The 22,724-nt window shown below is 41.0% G+C and overlaps 2 protein-coding genes across 3 annotated transcripts in view; both read right to left on the reverse strand.

The window, feature by feature from the left end:
• IL36G (interleukin 36 gamma) overlaps positions 1-1,539 on the reverse strand; it is a 48,167-nt gene extending 46,628 nt beyond the window's left edge. The window contains exon 1 of the mRNA XM_077843273.1: positions 1,403-1,539. The gene's annotated coding sequence lies outside the window, so the exon portion shown is untranslated. The remainder of the gene's footprint in view (positions 1-1,402) is intronic.
• Positions 722-21,472, reverse strand: IL37 (interleukin 37). 2 transcript variants are annotated; one of them, XM_077843271.1, is made up of 6 exons: positions 21,449-21,472; positions 8,719-8,847; positions 3,789-3,851; positions 1,945-2,064; positions 1,403-1,545; positions 722-1,165 (listed from the first exon to the last, which is right to left on the reverse strand). In XM_077843271.1, the coding sequence occupies exons 2-6, from the start codon at positions 8,795-8,797 to the stop codon at positions 926-928; spliced, it is 645 nt and encodes a 214-aa protein (XP_077699397.1). In that variant the 5' UTR covers positions 8,798-8,847; positions 21,449-21,472; the 3' UTR covers positions 722-925. The 2 variants fall into 2 exon arrangements, with proteins under 2 accessions (XP_077699397.1, XP_077699396.1); XM_077843270.1 differs by lacking the exon at positions 21,449-21,472 and adding an exon at positions 10,511-11,099.
• Positions 21,473-22,724: the final 1,252 nt, after the last annotated feature.

Raw genomic sequence — 22,724 nt, forward strand, 5'->3', positions numbered from 1 at the left:
CAGAGACACAAGCAGACTCCATGCAGGGAGCCTGACGTGGGACTCAATCCCAGGTCTCCAGGATCAGGCCCTGGGCTAAAGGCAGTGCTAAACCGCTGAGCCACCTGGGCTGCCCTCCTTGTTGTTTTAGTATACTTTTTGCTTAAGTATGCCTAAATCAATTATTGTTGCTTGTAACCAGTAGACAAGTAAGTCCCAAGCCTCCACCTTTCTCTCTCAATCCCATATCCTGCTTCCACACCCCAGATTTCTGTTTGTTCAATCAACCTGCGGATCACTCTTTGCTAGAATCTGAGCCCAAATTAGCAATGGGAATTTGCCCTTGTTGATAGACTTCCCACATGCCAGCTGGCTGCTCATCTGGTCTCCTCACTGTCCCTTGACCCAGATTCCTTATCTCAGTGCTTCTCCCACGTTTTAAGTCACCCTGATCCTTGTCTGGGACCCACCTCAACCTTTTCCACTTATCACTTTGCTAGATGGTGACTCACTAGTGTTTTTCTTCTTGTCATACTGGGTTCTAGACACAGACAACTACTTCTGTGAACTTCCTCCAGTGCCTGTTAAACCCCAGTAGGAATGGCTAATTCTAGAGCATAGCATCAGCTAACTGCTACTTTCTGCAGCAAGTTCAGACTCTGTCTGGGCAAATCATGCAATATAACACAGGCTCTAAGTGACTGATTTTTCAGGGTAATCCATAAATAAGCAGAGGCTGGGATCATTCCAATCAGAATTTTATTTCATCTAAAACTCTTTAATTAATCCTTCTTTCTTATTTTGACCTAAAGACACAAATTCTCAAAGTACTGATGAGAGATGAAAGAGTAAGTATATTCTGTAAGAGTAAGTATATTCTGTATCCTTCTATAATTGGTCTGAGTTAGAAAGAAAAGCACAAGAAGGCATTTGATGGGGCAATTTCCTACCCGCTAACCTCACTGGGACTTGTTTCAGCTCTGTGAAATGAAAACTCAGTGTGTTTCCTTTTTCCAAGAACATTTGTCACTCCAACAGGTTCACCAGAATTGCGGGAGGTACAAATAAACCATCCAGGATGGGCAGCTGACTCCAATCTGTTCTGGGAGCCCACCTTAGTCCTATAAAAGATGAAGGGCTGACGTGCTGATTCCTTCTGGGCAGCCAGGTTGGTAAGTTTCTTCTTCTACAAGGTAAAAGATTAGACAGTACAATCTCTGAGAGGGAGAAAACCCAGCATGTGTGCTCTTGGAGCACAGAATCAAATAGTAGGGCAGGAAACTCCTACCCAATGCTTTCAGAAAGGTGAATGTCCCTGTTATATTGACCAAGATAAGAATTTGTAGAAAGTGAGAGGCATTAGGATCTTGGCCCTTCACTTTGGGGTGCCTGAGGGTAAATGAAATTGGGCTAGAATGCTCACCTTCAGCTGAAGAGATGGTTGGCTTTGTCTTCTGTCCTTCTCACAGCAGAGACAAAGCTCTCCTTTACAGACTGCCAAAAGAATTGGACTTCCTTTCTCCTTAGAGGCTGAGCTCAGGGAGGAGGCCAAGACAAAGAACATCTCTGGAAAAAGACAATCAGAAACATGATTGATGTCTCTTCCCTGTCAGTCCCCAGAGCAGGGAAGAGACCCTTCTATCTTCTGGGGTTTCAGGCATGATGTGTAATCCCTCTCCCATGACTCTGTGGTGAAAGTCCCCCTCCACTAGTCCAAGCCTCCTCTTCTTCCATTGTCTGGCTCCTTCCTTCTTTCATCCCTTCCATAAAGGCTTCCCTCAGATTTGTTCATTGTTACAAACTCTCCATCCAAATCCTAATGGTCCCTGGGGTTCATCTGCTGTGCTGCCCACTTATCTACCACCTCCAGGAGCTGGAGGTGTCCCACAGGCTGAGCTGAGCCCCTTACAGGAAGGTCTTAACCTGGCTGTTAGGACAGAAAACACAACCAAGACTGACAGTCACCTGGGCGTATGTAGGTTTTAAATGGAACTGCTCTGAGGGTGTCGCAGTCCAGGACCAATACTTTGTGATCTCGGTCATGAATGCTGAATTTCTCTGGGTATGAGACTTTCACTTTTGGACCTAGATCAATATAATCAGATATCAACACTTCATACTGAGAATGGAAAACTCAGTCCTTTCTAGCACACATGCAAGTGTCCCAGCACCAACTCTCCACCTGCCTGTGGCCTCAAACATCACAGCCCACTGAAGATTTCCCCTGCCCCCAGGCTTTCTACCTCGCTCTGGACAAGCAATTCAGCATGCATGCAAGCACATGGGTTATCCATTTTCACAGATGGATCCTATCCAATCTCTGTCACTTACTGCTTTGGGACCTAGGAAAAGTTACTAAATCTCTCCAAACCCCAATGTCTTCACCCGTGAAACAGGTGTAGCAATAGCACCTACCTGGTATGGGTGTTGGAAAGATTAACATGCTTACTCAAATAAGTAAAACTTAGCCAGGTGTCTGAACCATATAAAGATCTCAGTACATGTTAATCTTTATTCTTTCCAACCCTACTTCCTGCAGCCTCTCACTAGGGGCATCATCAGCAATGCCTGAGATGGAACAAATCCTTGCACTGGAGGGCCAGGTGGAAGAGTGGGGGGTGAGAAATTAGACAGAAAGTACCTTAGGAGCTAAGAACCATACACTGATAGCCATCTGAAGGGTGACATTTTATGGCCATGGATGCCTGCACCCCACAGCTTTAAGATGCTGATTGTTTAGGGAGACACCGAGACATGCTCTGTAAGTTGCATTTCCAGCACTAGCATTGGGCTGTTTGCCTCTTAAATATTTCCAAAACCTGTCATTCTGTTACTTCTGTTTCCCTCCTATCACACACTGACTTGGGCCTCCCATCATCACGCACTGAGGTTTGCACAGTATCCTCTTAGTTGGTGTTTTCTCACATCATTCCTGACGCCATATGCTTTCTTCAGAGTTCCTTCTCAAGGCACAGAAGAGGTATAAGTGGTTTTAACATATTTTTCTCTAGGGAGTCCATTCTCAAACAACAGCAGGAGCAACAGCAGCAATGGTAGCAGCAGTAGTGCTTGACGCAACCTCCCTCACAGAGTCATGGGAGCTTGCCATGTACCTGCGTGCACTCACTGCCAGTTTACCAGGGAGGAAGCTCACCTGCGGGGGACCTGGGACTCAGGCTGAGGTCTCCTGACTCTGCCTGTGCAGAGGGTGGTGGCGGGGAGCCTTAAACTTGGGCAGACAGATGTTACAATACTTTTAAATTCCAGCATCTGTCACTTACTACCTGTGTCACCTGGGGCAGGTACCCTCTCTCGCTTCCTCAGTTTCTGTACCTGAAAAGTGGTAATGTTAACAATTTCATCTGTGGTTACTGTGAGGTTACACTAGCGGTTCATACTATAGCCTGTGAGAAGGGTCTAGCCCAGAGCCCAGTGGCAATGGCACTGACATCGGTTTCATGGTCGCCCCCTGCTGGCCAAGTTTCTGTTTCTCAGAAGTTCTCTGAGGTCAGTTGCCCACTCCATGGCAATAGTCAGAAGGATCTGGAAGGTTCCTTTTCTTCTCCTGTGCCATTCAGCAAATATGTGCTACCTGCACCTCTCTGTAAAGATAGAGATCCGCCCAGGGCTCTTCTTTCTTATTGACCCTCCTGAGATTCACTTCTGTAAAGGAAAAGCCTCAGCCTCATCCCAGCACCCTTAGGTGTCCCCAGTCTCTGATCCTCCTCCTTCCCTAAGCAAACCCCACCCCCAACCCCACTCCCTTCCTCATCCCTTGCCACCCTCATCTGTTCACCCAGGGGCCTTACATGAGTGGGCAGAGCTTATGGAAGTGAGGCTTGGGCCTGGCTCCAGGGGACTTCTGGCCAAGTCTGGAATCAGAGACAATGAGGTTAGCACATGCAATTGGGATGTTCTAAGGATTTAACATCAGAGGTCATTGAATGCTTTACTTCTTTTTTTTAAGATTTTATTTATTTATTCATGATAGAGAGAGAGAGAGAGAGAGAGAGAGGCAGAGACACAGGCAGAGGGAGAAGCAGGCTCCATGCAGGGAGCCCAACATGGGACTCGACCCCGGGTCTCCAGGATCGCGCCCCGGGCCAAAGGCAGGCGCTAAACCGCTGAGCCACCCAGGGATCCCCTTTACTTCTTTTTGTGTGTGTTTTGTGAACACTAAAGCAGAGAGACAATAATAATATTAAAAATAGTTATCATGGTTGGGGCATCTGGATGGCTTATTTGGTTGAGTGTCCTACTCTTGGTTTTGGTGATCTCAGGATCATAAGATCAAGCCCTGCGCTAGGCCCTGTGCTTAGCATGGAGTCTGCTTAAGATTCTCTCCATCTCCTTCTGCCCCACCCCTTCTGTTCCCCTGCTTGTGTTTGTGCCCATGTGCTCTCTCTTGCTCTCTCTTGCTCTCTCTCTCTCTCAAGAAAAAAAATTTCCATGGCCAAAAATGGTGGAAATGGAGATGAAATAGAACTAACTCAGTTTCTGAATGTGGAAATTGCTAGAGTCCTGACTTATTAAAAATCTATGTATTCACAAAAACAAACACATAGATCAATGGGACAGAATAGAAAACCAAGAAATGGCTGCATGGGTATATGATCAACTAATCTTTGACAAAGCAGGAAAAAATATCCAATGGAAAAGACAATCTCTTCAACAAATGGAGGTGGGAAAACTGGACAGCAACAGGCAGAAGAATGAAACTGTACCACTTTCTTATACTATACACAAAAACAGATTCAAAATGGATGAAAGACTTAAATGTGAGAAAGGAAACCATCAAAATCCTAGAGGAGAATATAGGCAGCAACCTCTTTGACCTCAACCATAGCAACTTCTTACTAACATGTCACCAGAGGCAAGGGAAACAAAAGCAAAAATGAACCATTAGGACTTTATCAAGACAAAAAGCTTCTTCACAGCAAAGGAAGCCATCAACAAAACTAAAAGGCAGACTATAGAATGGGAGAAGATATTTGCAAACAATATATCGGATAAAGGGTTAGTATCCAAAATCTACAAAGAACTTACCAAACTCAACACCCAAAAAATAAATAATCCAGCTAAAAAGTGGGCAGAAGACATGAATAGATGGCTAATAGAAACATGAAAAGATGCTCAACATCACTCACCACAAGGGTAATACAAATTAAAACCACGATGAAATACTACCTCATGCCTGTCAGAATGACTAAAATAAACAACACAAGAAACAGATTCTGGCAAGGAGGTAGAGAAAGGGGAACCCTCTTGCACTGTTGGTAGGTAATGCAAACTGGTACAGCCACTCTGGAAAACAGTATAGAGTTTCCTCAAAAAGCTAAAAATAGAACTACCCTATGATCCAGCAATTGCATTACTAAGTATTTATCCAAAAGATACAAAAATACTGGTTCAAATGGGCACGTGCACCCTGATGTCTATACCAGCATTACCAACAATAGCCAAATTTTGGAAAGAGCCCAAATGTCCATCAACTAATGAATGGATAAAGAAGATGTGGTATACATACACAATGAAATATTACTCAGCCATCAAAAAGAATGAAATCTTGTCATTTGCAATGATGTGGATAAAACTAGAGTGTATTATGCTAAGTGAAATGTCATTCAGAGAAAGGAGAATACCATATGATTTCACTCATATGTGGAATTTAAGAAACAAAACAGATGAACATAGGGGAGGGAACATTGGGGGGGGGAGAGAGAGAGGGAAACAAACCGTAGGAGACTCTTAACTATAGAAAAGAAACTGAGGGTTGATGAAGGGAGGTAAGTGGGGGAGGGGCTAGATAGGTGATGGGTATTAAGGAGGCCACTTATTGTGATAAGCACTGGGTGTTATATGTAAGTGATGAATCACTAAATTCTACACTTGAAACCAATTTTACTATATATGTTAACTAGAATTTAAATAAAAATTTCAATAAATGGTACTGGGAAAATTGGACAGCCACATGCAGAAGAATGAAACTAGACCACTCTCTTGCACCATACACAAAGATAAACTCAAAATGGATGAAAGATCTAAATGGGAGACAAGATTCCATCAAAATCCTAGAGGAGAACACAGGCAACACCCTTTTTGAACTTGGCCACAGCAACTTCTTGCAAGATACATACAAGAAGGCAAGAGAAACAAAAGCAAAAATGAATTATTGGGACTTCATTAAGATAAGAACCTTTTGCACAGCAAAAGAAACAGTCAACAAAACTAAAAGACAACCTACAGAATGGGAGAAGATATTTGCAAATGACCTATCAGATAAAGGCCTAGTATCCAAGATTTATAAAGAACTTATTAAACTCAACAGCAAAGAAACAAACGATCAAATCATGAAATGGGCAAAAGACATGAACAGAAATCTCACAGAGGAAGACCTAGACATGGCCAAGAAGCACATGAGAAAATGCTCCACATCACTGGCCATCAGGGAAATACAAATCAAAACCACAATGAGATACCACCTCACACCAGTGAGAATGGGGAAAATCAACAAGGCAGGAAACAACAAATGTTGGAGAGGATGTGGAGAAAGGGGAACCCTCTTGCACCATTGGTGGGAATGTGAACTGGTGCAGCCACTCTGGAAAACTGTGTGGAGGTTCCTCAAAGAGTTGAAAATAGATCTTCCCTGCGAGCTAGCAATTGCACTGCTGGGGATTTACCCCAAAGATACAGATGCAGTGAAACGCTGGGACACCTGCACCCCGATGTTTATAGCAGCAATGTCCACAATAGCCAAACTGTGGAAGGAGCCTCGATGTCCATCGAAAGATGAATGGATAAAGAAGATGTGGTCTATGTATACAATGGAATATTCCTCAGCCATTAGAAACGACAAATACCCACCATTTGCTTCGATGTGGATAGAAGTGGCAGGTATTATGCTGAGTGAAATAAGTCAATCGGAGAAGGACAAACATTATATGGTCTCATTCATTTGGGGAATATAAAAATAGTGAAAGGGAATAAAACGGAAAGGAGAGAAAATGAGGGGGAAATATCAGAAAAGGAGACAGAACATGAGAGACTCCTAACTCTGGGAAACGAACAAGGGGTGGTGGAAAGGGAGGTGGGTGGGGGGTGTTGGTGACTGGGTGACGGGCACTGAGGGGGGCACTTGATGGGATGAGCACTGGGTATTATGCTATATGTTGGCAAATTGAACTCCAATAAAAAAATTTTAAATTAAAATTTAAAAAAAATTAAAATAAAAAAAAAATAAAAAATAAATAGAAACTTGAAATTTAAAAAAAACTAAATTATATGTGTTGCAATAATTCAGAGGATTTAGTATACATTGTCTACATTACTCTGAGAATAATCTGGAGGATACTACCTGATAAAACATTAAGTTTGAGAAATGCCCAAATGAAATCTCTGGCCATTATCCAAACAACCCTTGCACATTAAGAGCACATAGTACCGGGCAGCCGGGGTGACTCAGTGGTTTAGCACCACTTTTGGCCCAGGGCATGATCCTGGAGACTTGCGATGGAGTCCCACATCGGGCTCCCTGCATGGAGCCTGCGTCTTCCTCTGCCTGTGTCTTCCTCTCTCTCTCTCTCTCTCTCTCTCTCTCTGTCTCTCATGAATAAATAAATAAAATCTAAAAAAAAAAAAAAAAAAAAAAAAACACATAGCACCAAGGGAAGAAGAAAACCCAAATCCTGTGCTCTAGTATAAAGATTCTATAGTCTCGGCCTTCCTAACTATTTGACTGTCTAAAGCAACTCTTCTTCTCACCACTCTGAGCCTTGTTTTCCCTGTCTGTCCCTCCAGCTCTGACAGTCTGTGCTTCCAGGAAGTAGGAGGACTGCACGTTGGTGAGAAAGGATGGGGGAAGGTAGAGCTGTCCCAGGCCTGTTTCAGACAGAAATCCTCAGGATTCTGTTGGGAGCCAGAGTAAGGTTCTTCCCCTTCCACACATGTCACCAACAAACAGAGGCAGAATTAGGACATGGCCCCAATGTCACCATTTGGAGTTCTCTAGAGTTGGGAAATTACAGTATCTGGTGCTTATGCCTTCCTGGTGCATACTTCTGCTGCCTAAGGAACAGAATGTGCTTTACAGCCACCACATGGCCCATATTCCAGGAATAGGGCTGGTTCCAAACCTCTCTGTTGGCAGATCCACATTTGTTACACAAATGTCCTATTTTTAATTTGGGAACTCTGATTGCCATGTGTGAGTTGAAGGCTCAGGGGCTGGGCCTCTGTCAAGTTACAGGCCTCTCCCTTCACACTCCATGCATTAGTCATTTAGGTTAAAAGCCTCCTCTTTTCATCCCCCTTGAGCCAATGCTCAAGTGCCTTCCTCTCTGGGGCACTCAGAAGTCCTGAGCCAGGGTCATTTCCCATCCCAGACTCAGACAATCCCTCCCACCACTTGGCTTTCTCCTCTGCCTGAGCAGGCTGGGAGGGAAAAGGATGCATTTCAAGGATTCAGAGCCATCCAGTTGGTGAATCAAGACTTCAAAGTTCTAGATCTTTGGATCAAGGTGATCTGTGTATCTAACCACCCTATGTACCTGCGCACCAGTGGCAAAGCTTCATTTCCCTTCAAGGATTTCCCTTGTCAAATTCATTTACCAGGGAAATTCTCAAAGGTCACTTACCATGCAAGGTCAACAGGGAAGAACAAGTCTGTGCACAGACCTCACAAGGTCTTACTTTAGGAGTTATTTTTTGGCTCTTTATGGATATTTGCAAGAATCTTACCTTCTGAGCAGCCATGGGGCTCATCTCTTTCCCAGTCTTCAGATTCCATCTTCACTCCTGAGTCCTCCAAAAATGACATTTTTAACGTGATGAAATGACTCAACAGGAGCCTGGGATGAAGGGCAGGACCTGAGTAGACAGGAAGGAGATCAGTCTACTGATCTCTGACCCCAGGAAACCTTGCTGGACTCCCCTAGTGCTGAATGGGTCATCAGCCTTGCTCTCTGCTTAGAAATGTTTTGTGTCCTTGTAGAGCTGGACCATGCCTCTTCTATCACTCCTTTGGTTTTTGCCCCTCCAAAGCAATGTTTTGCAAACTGTAGGTCACAATATCATTTTTACAAATCTTGACACTTTATAAAAATGAAATAGGAATTTCAAAGTGTATTGTGCCAGTCCTAGGGTTGGCAAACTACAGCCCACAGGCCAAATATGTCCCACTGCCTGTTTTTTTTTAAATAAAGTTTTACTGGAACATAGCTATGTCCTTTTTTACATATTGTCTGTGGCTGCTTTCTAGCTTCAACAGCAGAATGAGTATTTGAAATGGAGATCTTCTGGTGAGCAAAGCCTAAAATGCTGACTATTCCAACCTTCACAGAAAAAGTTTGCTGACCCTCTGCTGTAGTCTAATCTTTGCAGAGAAAGGCAGTTTCTTTGCAGCCTCTCTTCATGGAAAACTGAGCCTCCAAGTTCGTAGGAGGCTCAACTCCTAACAACACAAGATTTCTTTCCTGGAGGGGATGAGTGTAGCTTGGAGGAGAGAGATTTCTAAACACTCCTCAGTTCATGAAGAACTTTCCCCAACGTTAGTTCAGGACAACACAGTGAGGGAAGTGAGGCAAAAATTAGTATTTCCATTTTACAGATGACCTGAAGGTAAGTGAATTCTCAGAGGTCACAAAACTCTTAAGTTTGCAGAGATGGGCAGTTTATGTGGAAACCCAATCCTTTGAGAAGGACTTAGGAGTGAGACAAAGGGAACTAACTAGTTTTGCAAAAATTAAAAATAGCAAGGAAGAGCTCTAGGGCTTGGCATCAAAGGCAGGGAAGGAGAGGGGTGGATGATCACTGAATGGTTCAAGGAGGGTGAGACACCTGATAGGTCTTTAAGGGCATGGACAGCCACTATTTGAGTTTCAGTTGTTACTTGGCTGCATCCCCTAAATCTAGAAGGCAGAGAATTTGGCAGCCACATGATCAGAAAAAGACATATCTAGCAGAAATATAGTTTCTCAAATACATGAAGGCAGTGGTGAGGACAGAATGATGCCCACAGGCTGGAGCACATAGGATATCTCCATGAGCCACTATGGAATTTGCCATAAAAAAAATTAATGCAGGTGGCTTCCACAAAGCTCCCTGGAGAAGCAGTACACTCACCCATCTGAGATAACTCTTTTTTCACCTAAGAAAACTCAAAATGTAGAGGGTTCCAAAATATTTTTTTCTGAAGACCAGTACTTTCTAGATTCTAAAGTCAGTCTTGCCTAGAATCTGAAATCAGAGAAGGCTAGCATTATCAGGGTTTCCAGGTTTCCTAAGCTCTCCATTGTCTACCTGGCTCTTCGGCAATGCTCTGCTTATTGGCAGAAGCCCTCCAAGAAGACATCAGGCTGCTCTTGGGGCTGAGAGCAAGGTGTTCTGGCCAGGTATCAGAGATAATATTTAGAAATTCAGGAAATTCATAGAAGGTCATGCTTCTGGGAAAAAAAGGTAGGCAGGGCCAGATGCCGTTCTGCTTCCCCATTCATGTCAGTTGGCCTCTTAAGCTGGAGTCAGTACCACTTACCTGAGCCAAGGATCCCCAAGTTCTGGTTCCTGGAGCTCACCTTGTCTTCTCCCTTTAGGATCTCTGATATGGAGAGGCCAGATCTGGTCCTTATTTTAAAGAATCGGTTTGGGAGTGTATATGCAAATGTAACAGTAACATTCCTTTATCCAGTAATAAACAACATCTTAGATTATCAGTCATACTCATTACCTGCTATGTCCTACACCAAGGAATAAACAAATTCCTGTGGAGTAGTGTCACTCTGCCAAGGACTATGCCACATCCATTCAACACATTTCAAGGCACTTAAGACAGACTGGGTGGCTGCCAGTCTAGTCTGACAGCGAGGGTGTAGGAAAGAAACATGAATGAAAAGAAAGGGGAGACGCAGGGTCTGAGCTGGACACTGAGCCTGGGGAGGAGCAGGTGAATCCCTGTTCTCATGCTGGTTCTTTACTCCAGTCCCAGAGTTCAGTTCGGTGGGGCCTCACATCCCAGAAGAAAATATCCTCCTTTCATCTCTCCTTAAAGAGCACTCCAGGATGTCACTGATACCCCCATCCACCTCTTCTCGGTTCACTCTTCTTCAATGGTGACGTGCAACACACCCCCAAGGGACCTTTCTTGATCAAGCTCACCAAGAACTGGCTTCTCCCTATAGCCTGTTGGCTATTTACTTGCTTTACTTATTCTTTTTTTTTTTTTCATTTTGTATTTTGCATTGCATTTGCTCTTGTCATTTAACAAGTACGCTTGTGCTTTACAATGCTAAAAACAGCTGGTCCATTCAGAGGAAAATCCACATGACCAAGTAAGATCATAGCTGCTAGGGCACCAGCAGCAGCACAACAGCACAGGAGCAAGAGCAACAGCCACAGCAGTCTACTGCTTGCTCTCAGTGTGCCAGGCTGGGCTAAACCCACTGCATTACTTAACTCCCTTAATCCTGTGCTCATCCTGGGTCTGGGTGCTGTCCTCTCAGCTTCCACTGTAAAAGGCAGTGCAGTTTATAAAGGCTACGCAATTTCCCCAAGATCACACACCGAGTTCCAGGCAGCCCAGGTGTTTCTGAGAACATACCAGCTCCATCTTTCAAAGACTAAGACTAGGGTCTTATCTTCAGATCTTTCATGCTCACATCTACATAACAGACAAATATAGGAATGTGTCTAAAAAATTATTTGGTAACATTATTTCCTATTTACAATGTATCCTGCCTTTTCTATTTTAACATTTTATTTAAATTCAATTTGCCAACATTAGTAAAACACCCAGTGCTCTATCCCACCTTTTCTACTTCAGACGATATCTCTCACTCTCTGTCTCTCTCTCTCTTTTTTATTTTATAGGTAGGCTCCATGCCCAATGTAGGGTTTTAACTCATGACCCTGAGATTAAGGGTCACATGCTCTACTGACTGAGCCAGTCAGGTGCCCCAATATCTCATATATCATTTCATCTCATCAATACTTTTCTATAACATTATTTTTAATTGATAGAAGGTATTTCATTATTGGCCTAAAGATCTGAAAAATGTAATTCACTTGATAGCGGGAATAAAAATCTCTAATTTGTCTGTTAAATGCCTAATAAAGAGAGATCTTTGGAGAATTTTTTGATAAGCCTCTGGGATGGGGATGAGATTTTGAAGGAAAATATGAAATTAAAAAAATGGGAAACCCAACTGAATATAAATTCTGTTGTCCAACAAAGAATTGGAATGTAATTTTGAAATTGGTTTGATTCCTACATCCTGCATCACCAGAGGATGCTAGCACTTCTCATGAGTTGTCCACACATACAGTGCATTCTCCGTTCTAGAACTAGCCATTCCTGAGAAGCTGCACAGGGCTAGGGGAACAAACCCAGTTGCAGATGCCCACAGGAGATATTCAGTCTGGTGTTCAGAGCACAGTGTCCAAGGGAGCATGGGAATGCCCTGTCTCTGCAAGCATTTGGTGAAGGAAGATGGGAGTGAGTCCCACATAGGTAGCACCAAGCCCTAACAGATGGCAGGAGCATAGCAATAAGGAATCCAGGTCAGGTGGTAGCCACATATCCAGCTGAGCATCCAGCCAGCATCTGAGAGCCCTATCAGCAAATAGCAGCAGCTTCATCATTGGCATGAGGTTCAGAAGACTGGCAACTTTTAAGAAGCCACAGTGTTAAGCAGTGAGTAGGACAGAATCCAGAACAGAATGCAGAGTAAGAAACTAGAGGAAATTATGTAATTTCATGTTTGCTGTAAGAAATTTTTGGAAGTCAGTAAAGGGATGGTTGCAACCCCTTTTATTAGTGTTGCTATTAACTAACTAACATCTCCTGACTACCAATTTGCTCATTTCAACCTTACATTTTCCCACCAATGTCTGTATGTAAATGTTTGATATATATTGATATATATTCAGCAGATGTTATGTATAGTATAATACACCTGACCATGAGCAAGAAGAAAGATGTATTAATTCTATTGAGCAGATGTTCTCTATCCTCAGTGGGTTTTTTGTCATCTTTTTTTTTTAATTGAGTCTCTTTAAAATCTATTTATTCATGAGAGACACAGAGAGAGAGAGAGAGAGGCAGAGACACAGTCAGAGGAAGAAGCAGGCTCCATGCAGAAGCCCAATGTGGGACTCGATCCCGGGACTCCAGGATCACGACCTGAGCCAAAGGCAGATGCTTAACCGCTGAGCCACCCAGGCATCCCACTTTTTGTCATCTTGTTCTATCAATTATGTAAGAGGTATATTAAGATCCCCTACTATGCCACAGACATATTATTTTGGTCTCTATTTTAGCATTATATATTCTGAAGCCATGTTAATTAGGTGCATATAAACTTCTATTTTTTATATCTCTCTGGTGATCTGAGATTTTTATACCTAAGGACAGACCCTCTTTATCTCTTAGAATGTTTATTGTCTCAAAGTTTACTTTGTCAGATATAGATGGCTTCTTTGAATTAGTATTTGTGTGGCACATCTTTTCCCGTCCTTTTCCTTTCCACCTCCTCCACCCTTATGTTTTAGATGAATCTCTTGCAAACAGCATGTAATTGGATTCTGTTTGCATTGTGTAACCAGGCTTATCATATAAACCACTTATGTCAACTCTAAAACATCATGGATCATTTGCCACATCAATATTTTATAGATCAAGAAAGATAAACACCACCAATTAAACCATGACATGGCATCTCAACAATGGCACTATGAAGTGTATAAATTGATCACACCTGCTTCTCCTTGCATCAAAGTTTTTTTCATCAATTCCAAAGGATTTGGCAAATTCTCCTGTTTTATACTGCACATATCTCAGAAACAGACCTTCATCCAAAAAAAAGGAATTGCTTCACTAATATTACCTCTTTCCCTACTACTCGGTTTCATGCAAGTCAGAGGGCATCTTTTGGAACATTTTCAACAGAAATTAAACTTAATACATGTAATAATAATGATCCACAAAACTCAACTGATGACAAACAAAGGGGGGTCTGACACAGCAGAGCTCATGTGATGCCATAGTCTACCACATGCCTCCCAATTTTAGAAATGTAAATATATGAGTAAATATGTGTCTTAAAATCAATGAAACAGAGCATTTGAGTTTAAAAACCTACCACTGGGGCACATGAGTGGCACAGTCAGTTAAGGATCTGTCTTATGGGCCCAGCTTAGGTTAAGGATCCCAGGGTCCTGGGATCAAGCCTCACATCAGGCTCCTTGCCCAGCAGGAAGCCCACTTCTCCCTCTACCTGTTGCTCCCCCTGCTTCTGCTCTCTCGCTCTCTTTTTCTGTGTCAAATAAATAAATAAAATCTTTAAAATAAATAATAAATAATTTTTTTAACCCCTACCAATGTTATGGTGCTTTATATTCATTACTCCTATTCTGTTTCTTCTCTCTCTTCTTGCTTTCTTTTGATTTGAATATTTTTCATCATTCCATTTCTCTCCCTCACTAGTTTGAAATTTATATACTTATTTTCTATTCTTTTAGTGCTTATCCTAGAAATACCCCCATATATCCTTAAATTATAAAAGACTAATGCTAATGAATAACATTATCTTCCCCTCAGACAATCCAAGGATGACAAAATTCCATTTCCCTCAACTTCATCCAATGTATATGCTTCCACTGTCATATATTTTAATTTCATATACTTTCAAAACTATATGATAATACTATTATTTTACTGCATGAATGTTAACTTACTTTTGCCCATATATTTAGTATCTTCTTTGCTCTTTATTTCTTCTTAAATCTATACCTTCTATCTGGGATCATTTTCCTTTTACTGAAGTATGTTATTTTAGGCTACACTGTCTAATATGGTAGCCACCAGTCATATGGGACAATTTAAATGTAAAGTAAGTAAAATTGAATAAAATTTAAAATTCAGTTCCGTGGTCTCATTAGAGACACATTTCAAGTGCTCATTAGCCACAAGCATCTAATGGCTACTGCAACAGCAAATATAGAGAACATTGTCATCATCTTCAAAAGTTGTATTGGATAGTGCTTACCTAAAGTTTCCTTTCCTACAGATCTTATGGTAGTAAACACCCTCTGTTTTTGTTTAGCTGAAAATATTCTCATTTTACTTTCATCCTTGAATTCCTAAGTTCATCATTACCAGAAGAGAAGCTCTGGTGTGTACGTAGCCTGTATTCAGATATTTCTAAGGTCTCACTGTCCTACCATTCGCCTCAAGGAACATTCAGTCTTTGCCAAAAGGCAATCTTAAAAACTCATGTGGATCTTGGATTTTTTTTTTCCAGAGAACAGTCTTATCCATGGGGTCGGAAATAAGTAAAAGGCCACTGCTGTAGCTGGGAATAAAGAAGGAACTAAGTGGGATTGTCTGGGTGAGACTGAAAAGGCAATCATCACTAATTACATTTTTTCTGTCAGAAAATGCATCTTACATCCCAAACTCACTCACATATGAGTATTGGAAGCTTCAGGGAGTCTGTGGCCACTGTCCTCCAGGAAACTGTTAGAATGTCTAATTATATAACAGCAGGAAAGCACGAAATACATACGACTTGTTAAAATAGCAAACATTAAAAATGTGTGCTCAAAAAATTTAAGTTTGGGTGACTATGATTTAAAAACTACACATCTTGGGATGCCTTGGTGGCTCAGTTGTTGAACATCTGCCTTTGGCTTAGGGTGTGATCCTGGGGTCCTGGGATTGAGTCCCGCATTGGGCTCTCTGCAGGGAGCCTGCTTCTCCCTCTGCTTATGTCTCTGCCTCTCTCTGTAAGTCTCTCATGAATAAATAAATAAAATCTTTTAAAAAAAAAACCTACACATCTTTTCTATTTTGGGGGAGGGTTTAAAATATAGAATTAAATGCAAAATGAAATTTACTGAATGTAAATTTTAAATATAAAATTGTTTAAATTAATTTAACTTATTTTATCTATTCAGCAGACTGTAACAAAGGAATCCAAATGTACTAAAAAGGTATGAAATAACCTCACTGCAGGGAGTGAGGGAGAAAGGTGCTGACCTAAAGTAACTTTGGAAATGAGTGGAGCCCATAAGACCAAAGGCAAAGGAACTGTACATACACCTGCTGCATGCAGCTGGTCAAGTTTCCCATGGAGTGTTGAGTACAAGTGAACAACTTTGAAACCATTATACATGGGTACTGGCACTTAACGATTAAGCAAATGAATAGTGGATGGTACCAGCCAGGTTTCTTACTGTTACAGTGAAAGTTTACAGACAAACATGGGTAAAAGGTTGAAGTGGTCCATGTGGTAATGAATTAGAATTAGAGACATCAGCACAAACTCAGGTTTGCTTGATATAGTACAGAGAGCTACATATAAAAATATTTATAAATATGTATATATGCCTGGGTTGGTATACACATGTATATTTCCTTGATTGGTCAGCTGGGAGAGCTTAGAAGCAGTGATACCCAGTACAACAAGCATATTTAGTGCCCAGCTGATAGTTTTTAGTACTATTTTCTAATAAAAAGAATCAAGGCTCCTTGGGAAAAATGTCTGAAATTCTATGACTGGGTCAGGAAATGTACAGGATGAGCCTAGAGCACTCTGTAGTGACAGAAAGTAAAAAAGGCAGGGGGGCAGTAATTGGGTATGTCAAAGGGATCCCAGAGCCAACTGAAAGGGTTCCCAGTGGCCAAAGGTGGAACAATTTGAGCAACAAAACAACGTTGCATTGGATTATAACTCAAAGTATAAAATAAATATCCATGAGTCCATACTAATATAAATAAATGATCCAAAAATAAATGAGGGAGAAGAGACAAAACTCTGCACAGGAAATCCAAATAATTTATGCATAGACTTCCTCCCGCAAAGAAGTGGAACATAACTCCTCACATCTTAGGTGTGGGCTGACCCATATTGACCCCTTCCAAAGAGTACAGTGTTAAAGGCGGGGCGGGGGGGAGTAATGTAACAGCAGAGTAATCTGGAAAACACTTCCTCAGTCAGCTGATCAATGGTTGGAATAAACATTGACAAGTCATGTTGATAACATGTAATTTTGATATGATGTTATGAGACTGGTACTTTACCTCAATGGTCTTCCTCCCATAAACCTGTAACTCCAGTTTAATCATAAGAAAAATATGAGGCAAACACCAATTGATGGAAAATCTACAAAATACTCAAACTGTCCAAGTCTTTTAAACAAGAAAGTCTGAGAAACTGTCACAATCAGAAGGGGCCTAAGAGATGGCATGACTAACTGTAATGTGGATGAGATCCTAGAACAGAAAAAGGACTTTAGATAAAAACTACCTAAATCCAACACTCGTAAAACAATCAATGTGATTCATCATATCAGCAAGAGAAAAACCAAGAACCATATGATCCTCTCATTAGAGGCAGAGAAAGCATTTGACAAAATACAGCATCCATTCCTGATCAAAACTCTTCAGAGTGTAGGGATAGAGGGAACATTCCTCGACATCTTAAAAGCCATCTACGAAAAGCCCACAGCAAATATCATTCTCAATGGGGAAGCACTGGGAGCCTTTCCCCTAAGATCAGGAACATGACAGGGATGTCCACTCTCACCACTGCTATTCAACATAGTACTAGAAGCCCTAGCCTCAGAAATCAGGCAACAAAAAGAAATAAAAGGCATTCAAATTGGCAAAGAAGAAGTCAAACTATCCCTCTTCGCCGATGACATGATACTCTACAGAGAAAACCCAAAAGCCTCCACTCCAAGATTGCTAGAACTCATACAGCAATTTGGTAGCATGGCAGGATACAAAATCAATGCCCAGAAATCAGTGGCATTTCTATACACTAACAAGGACAAACATTGTATGTTCTCATTCATTTGGGGAATATAAATAATAGTGAAAGGGAATATAAGGGAAGGGAGAAGAAATGTGTGGGAAATATCAGAAAGGGAGACAGAAAATAAAGACTCCTTACTCTGGGAAACGAACTTAGGGGTGATGGAAGGGGAGGAGGGCGGGGGTGGGTGTGAATGGGTGACAGGCACTGAGGGGAGCACTTGACGGGATGAGCACTGGGTGTTATTCTGTATGTTGGTAAATTGAATACCAATAAAAAATAAATTTATTAAAAAAAAACAGCCTAAGAAACCAGAGACAAATAAACTTAAAATGGAATTTTGTTACTTACAAAAAAAGAAAAAAAACTACCTAAATCCAAACAAACTCTACACTTGAGTTAATAATGATATATCTATATTACTGGTTCATTCGTCATGACAAATGTGGCCTAACAGTGTAAGATGTTAACAACAGAGGAAATTGGGTGTGGGGTATACAGGAATTCTCTGAACTATCTTCACAACTTTTCTATAAGCCTAAAACTATTCATTTTTTTTAAACATTTAATTTTTTAAAGTCCATATGTCTTCTTATACTTTGGGGGTTTGGATCACATGGCACATATTCATTATTTTTAAGATAATAACAATGAATGCAAATTCTCATGCCCCTATACCCCAAGCTTCTGATTTAGCAGGCCCAGGGTTAAGCCCAGAAGTAGGCTATTTTACAAAGCTCCCCCATGTGATTCTGGTGCAGGTACTTCAATTTGGAGAAACACCACCTCTTCCTGATACGTTTTATTTAAAAGTGCAATAAAATGTATAACACAGCTGAGAACCATTTGGGGCAATTAGGACCTAGCAATCTGCACTAACAGTGTTTGGCCTAGCCTCAAATATAGACAATGGTCAGCATTCTACTATAATAAAAATAAAAAAGTAACATGGCCCTGAACATGGAGAACAACAGTAGTAGGAAGGAATCCAATACATTAAAAAGACAAAAAACAAAACCTGTAGTTGCTTTTTCAGCACTGCTAATTCATTCATTCATACATTCATTCATTTTATTTTTAAAAACTTATGTGAATGAGGCACGATGCTAAATGCAGGAAATAAAAATGGTGAGCAAAGGCAGACACCATTCTTACCCTTGAGGGAATTGTAGCCTAGTGGGAGATACAGACGTCAACTGAAGCTCCACCACAGCAAATGTAAAACAATTCTTAGCCCAAGTGCTATGAAGGAAATGGGCCCAGCTCATCATAGGGACTTTAGTCAAGGAGAGAGGGGAGGGTTTCTCTAAGCAAGTGACTCTTCAACTGAGATCTAAAGAAGACATAAGGTTTAACTAGCCCAAGAGGGGAGCTCCTTGGGGTCATAATGTCTCTGTTATTAATGTTAGAATAAGCAAAACTGTGTAAAGGCAGAGCAAAGAGGACTCTGCAAATTGCTGCATCTCTCTATCTGGCAGGTCAACACGTCTCACAGACACCGCATCTGTGTGCCATTAATCTTCATGCTTTCCTCCCCCATCAGAGGAAAAGGATCACTGCTCCAGAAGCAAAGAGCCCATGGCACCTACTTTCTTCCTCTCCCACTCAACCCACTCCATCCTCTGGCATCCATAAAGCCAGTTTCCGGACGAAAATTAAAATAAACTGTTCATGAAGGTCTATTTGTAAGATAAGGCTTTAAGCACATCCAGGGCATTTTACTACTCAGAATTCAGCAAAAAAAATGGAAGATTTCATTTTCCTTCTACCATCTACCCCTGAACTGCAATTACCTTGAGATTCACCAAGAATAAGAGCTGTGAGGTGGGGGTATTATGAGCTCCTCTCAGTATTTCAAAGTATCATTAAAAAAATACATATTTAACTACATTTAGGCCTTTCAGGTTAACCCAGAAATTAGGTCTCTGCTTTTAGGTGGAATTGGCTCAACTCTGTACTATAGTCTGACGATCTTGTATTAAGCAGAAGTCACCATTGACCATTGCATGGTTTTAGCACATGATTTAAAACAAATTCTTGATTAGTAGTGCAGTTTGTTTATAAAAATCTATCAAAATATACTGTGGAGTTAGAGGGATAAAAGCATAATTCAACAAGATTCAGTAGTTGTAAAAACTGGGAATGTTGATACAGCAGAGAGAGCTGGTTTTGTTTTGTTTTGGTTTTTTAAAAGATTTTATCTGTTTATTCATGAGAGACACACAGAAAGAGGTGGAGACATAGGCCAAGGGAGAAGCAGGCTCCCTGTGGGGAGCCTGATGTGGGACTCAATCCCAGGACCCCAGGATCACGACCTGAACGGAAGGCAGATGTTCAATCACTGAGCCACCCAGGCATCCCAGAGAAAGCTGGTTTTGAATGCTGACTCCATCTGCTCCAGCTCTGTGAACTCACTCACTTCAGTCTTTCTGATTCAAATTTCTCTTCTTGTAAAGTAAGATCATGCTGGGGCACCTGGGTGGCTCAGTGGTTCAGTGTCTGCCTTTAGCTCAGGGCGTGATCCTGGGGTCCTGGGATCAAGTCCCACATCAAGCTCCCTGCAGAGAGCCTGCCTCTCCCTCTACCTATGTCTCTGCCTCTCTGCATCTCTCATGAATAAATAAACAAAATCTTAAAAAAAAAAAAGTAAGATCATCTTGGCCTCTCTAGGTGGTTGTAAGAATTAGAGGTACAGGACATAGCACAGGGCCTGAGCAATGGTGGATAGTTCAGAGGTAGAGTTTTGATGATGATGATGATGGAGAAGATGATGATGATAGTGACAAAGACTATGATGATGATGATGGGAATGGTAACAGTAATGATGATGATGGAGATGGTAATAGTAATGGTGATAATGAAAGGGATGAAGATGGCAATAATGATAACTTCCCATTTATAGAGATTCTGGATCAATTGGTTTGGGATGAGGTACAGGCAATAGTACTAATTTAAAGCTCCCCCAGATGACTTTAATATACAGATAGGGTTGACAGTCACTACCCTAGACTAGCAGGGTTTAAACTCTTTGATCTCAGGACCTCTCTATACTCTTAAATATTATTAAGATCCCAGAGAAGTTTGTTTTAAACAAAATTTTAAAATACAAAAACACATATACACATCTTTCATTAGCCATCAGAGCAATGACATTATTATATGTCATATAGCTTCTGGAACACTCCCCCGGAAACACATTAAAAATCGAGAGGGAAAAAGGTAAATAATGCCTTATATTGTAATAAGAATAGTTTTGACTTCATGGACCTCCTGATGCTGTCTTACACTTTTTTTTACACCTAGGTATTGCCCTCTGCACCCTCCACTTCCCCCAACATTGCATACACACACGGACCCCAGCAGCCTCCATTCCCAGCATCTCCACCACACCTAGAAGTAATCACACCCACTGGTTCTCAGTCAATACAATACAATCATATTCCACATAGTCTGATAGATGGAGCATTAGAAAGAGTCTGGGCTGAAGCTCTCCTCAGCTCTGGCTTCTTTGAAACAAAACACAAAAGATTTGCAAAGTAAATAGTGTAAACAAGATGGCAAGATTTGCATGGGCAAATAAACTGTTTTTAAATGCACCCTCATATTCTTTGGAACCAGACTAGACCCAGCACATAACTGCATGACCAATCACACATTACCTTCATCACTGGCAATAAGAAACAGCGCACTGTGGGCTGAACCAGTTGAGTAGCAAAGGTTGCAAATTGGCTACCTGTGGGAAAGATTAGAGTCACAGACAAGTTCATCTGGCCCATAAGTGTTATTTCAAAATATGGATTGATTCCTAACATTAAAAGACAAGAGAGTTCACATTTTTAAAAATCTGGATTTTTGCCTTTTTTTGTTTTTACCCTGACAATACTAAGGTTTTGTTTCCACAGAGGGCTGGAATGGAGTGGTAATGCCCCTTCAGGTGGTAGTTCGATTTATTTCTTACCTCAACTCACTTCTTTCAATTATATCACTTGCCATGCCCATTAGCTACTGTATTTAGTATTATATATTCTTGGAACTAATATGACAGCCTTTGTTTAGAAAATTCACAGATCCTGAAGTCCTCTCCTTTTGTTTAAGCTATTTTAGTAAGGTTAAACTCACTCCATTTACACATGAATCAGGATTACTATACTCTCTACTATCTAGAAGCTCTTCTGAGATATGATGGGTATTAAGAAAGCCTCCAAGAAGCCAAGAGAGTGGGTATAAAGTCCACTGCAACTTTTTCCAGGTAAAGGCGTCACACCTGACCAATTTACTTCTCTCACACACAATTCTATAAACTGTTTTCTCATCAGGTTTTCTAGTTCAAAGATGAAAATAATTAGGAGAAAAAAATTTCAGTTTGTGAACATAAGAAGAAATCTCTTCCCTCAAACCTACCCTTCCCAAAAAAACAGTTCAAGGAATTTTTTTCATCAAGATTAATGATGGATATAGGAGGAAACAGTCTTCCCAGCTATAAAGCCACAATGATTAGATAATATGGTATTTGTAGAGGAATAGACACAAAGATAAATGGAACATAACAGAGAACTCAGAAATAGACCCACACAAATATGTCTAATTAATTTTTGAGAGAGCAAAAGTAATTCAATGGAGGAAAAACATCCTTTTCAATAAATGGCGCTGGACAATTAGACATCTACAGGCAAAAAAATTAACCTCAACCTAAACCTTAACCCTATATAAAAATTAACTCAAAATAGATCATGGACTTAAACAAAATATAAAACTATAAAACTTCTAGATAAAAATGGAGACAATCTTTGATACCTAGGACCACACAAAGAATTTTTAGACTTGACACTAAAAACATGACCCATAAGAGGAAAAAATGATAATTTAGACCTCATCAAAATTAAAATATTTACCCTGCAAATGATCCTGTTAAAAGGATGAAAAACAAATTACAGA

The sequence above is a fragment of the Canis aureus genome, chromosome 12 (genome assembly GCF_053574225.1).
Source record: "Canis aureus isolate CA01 chromosome 12, VMU_Caureus_v.1.0, whole genome shotgun sequence".
In the NCBI taxonomy this organism is placed as follows: domain Eukaryota; kingdom Metazoa; phylum Chordata; class Mammalia; order Carnivora; family Canidae; genus Canis; species Canis aureus.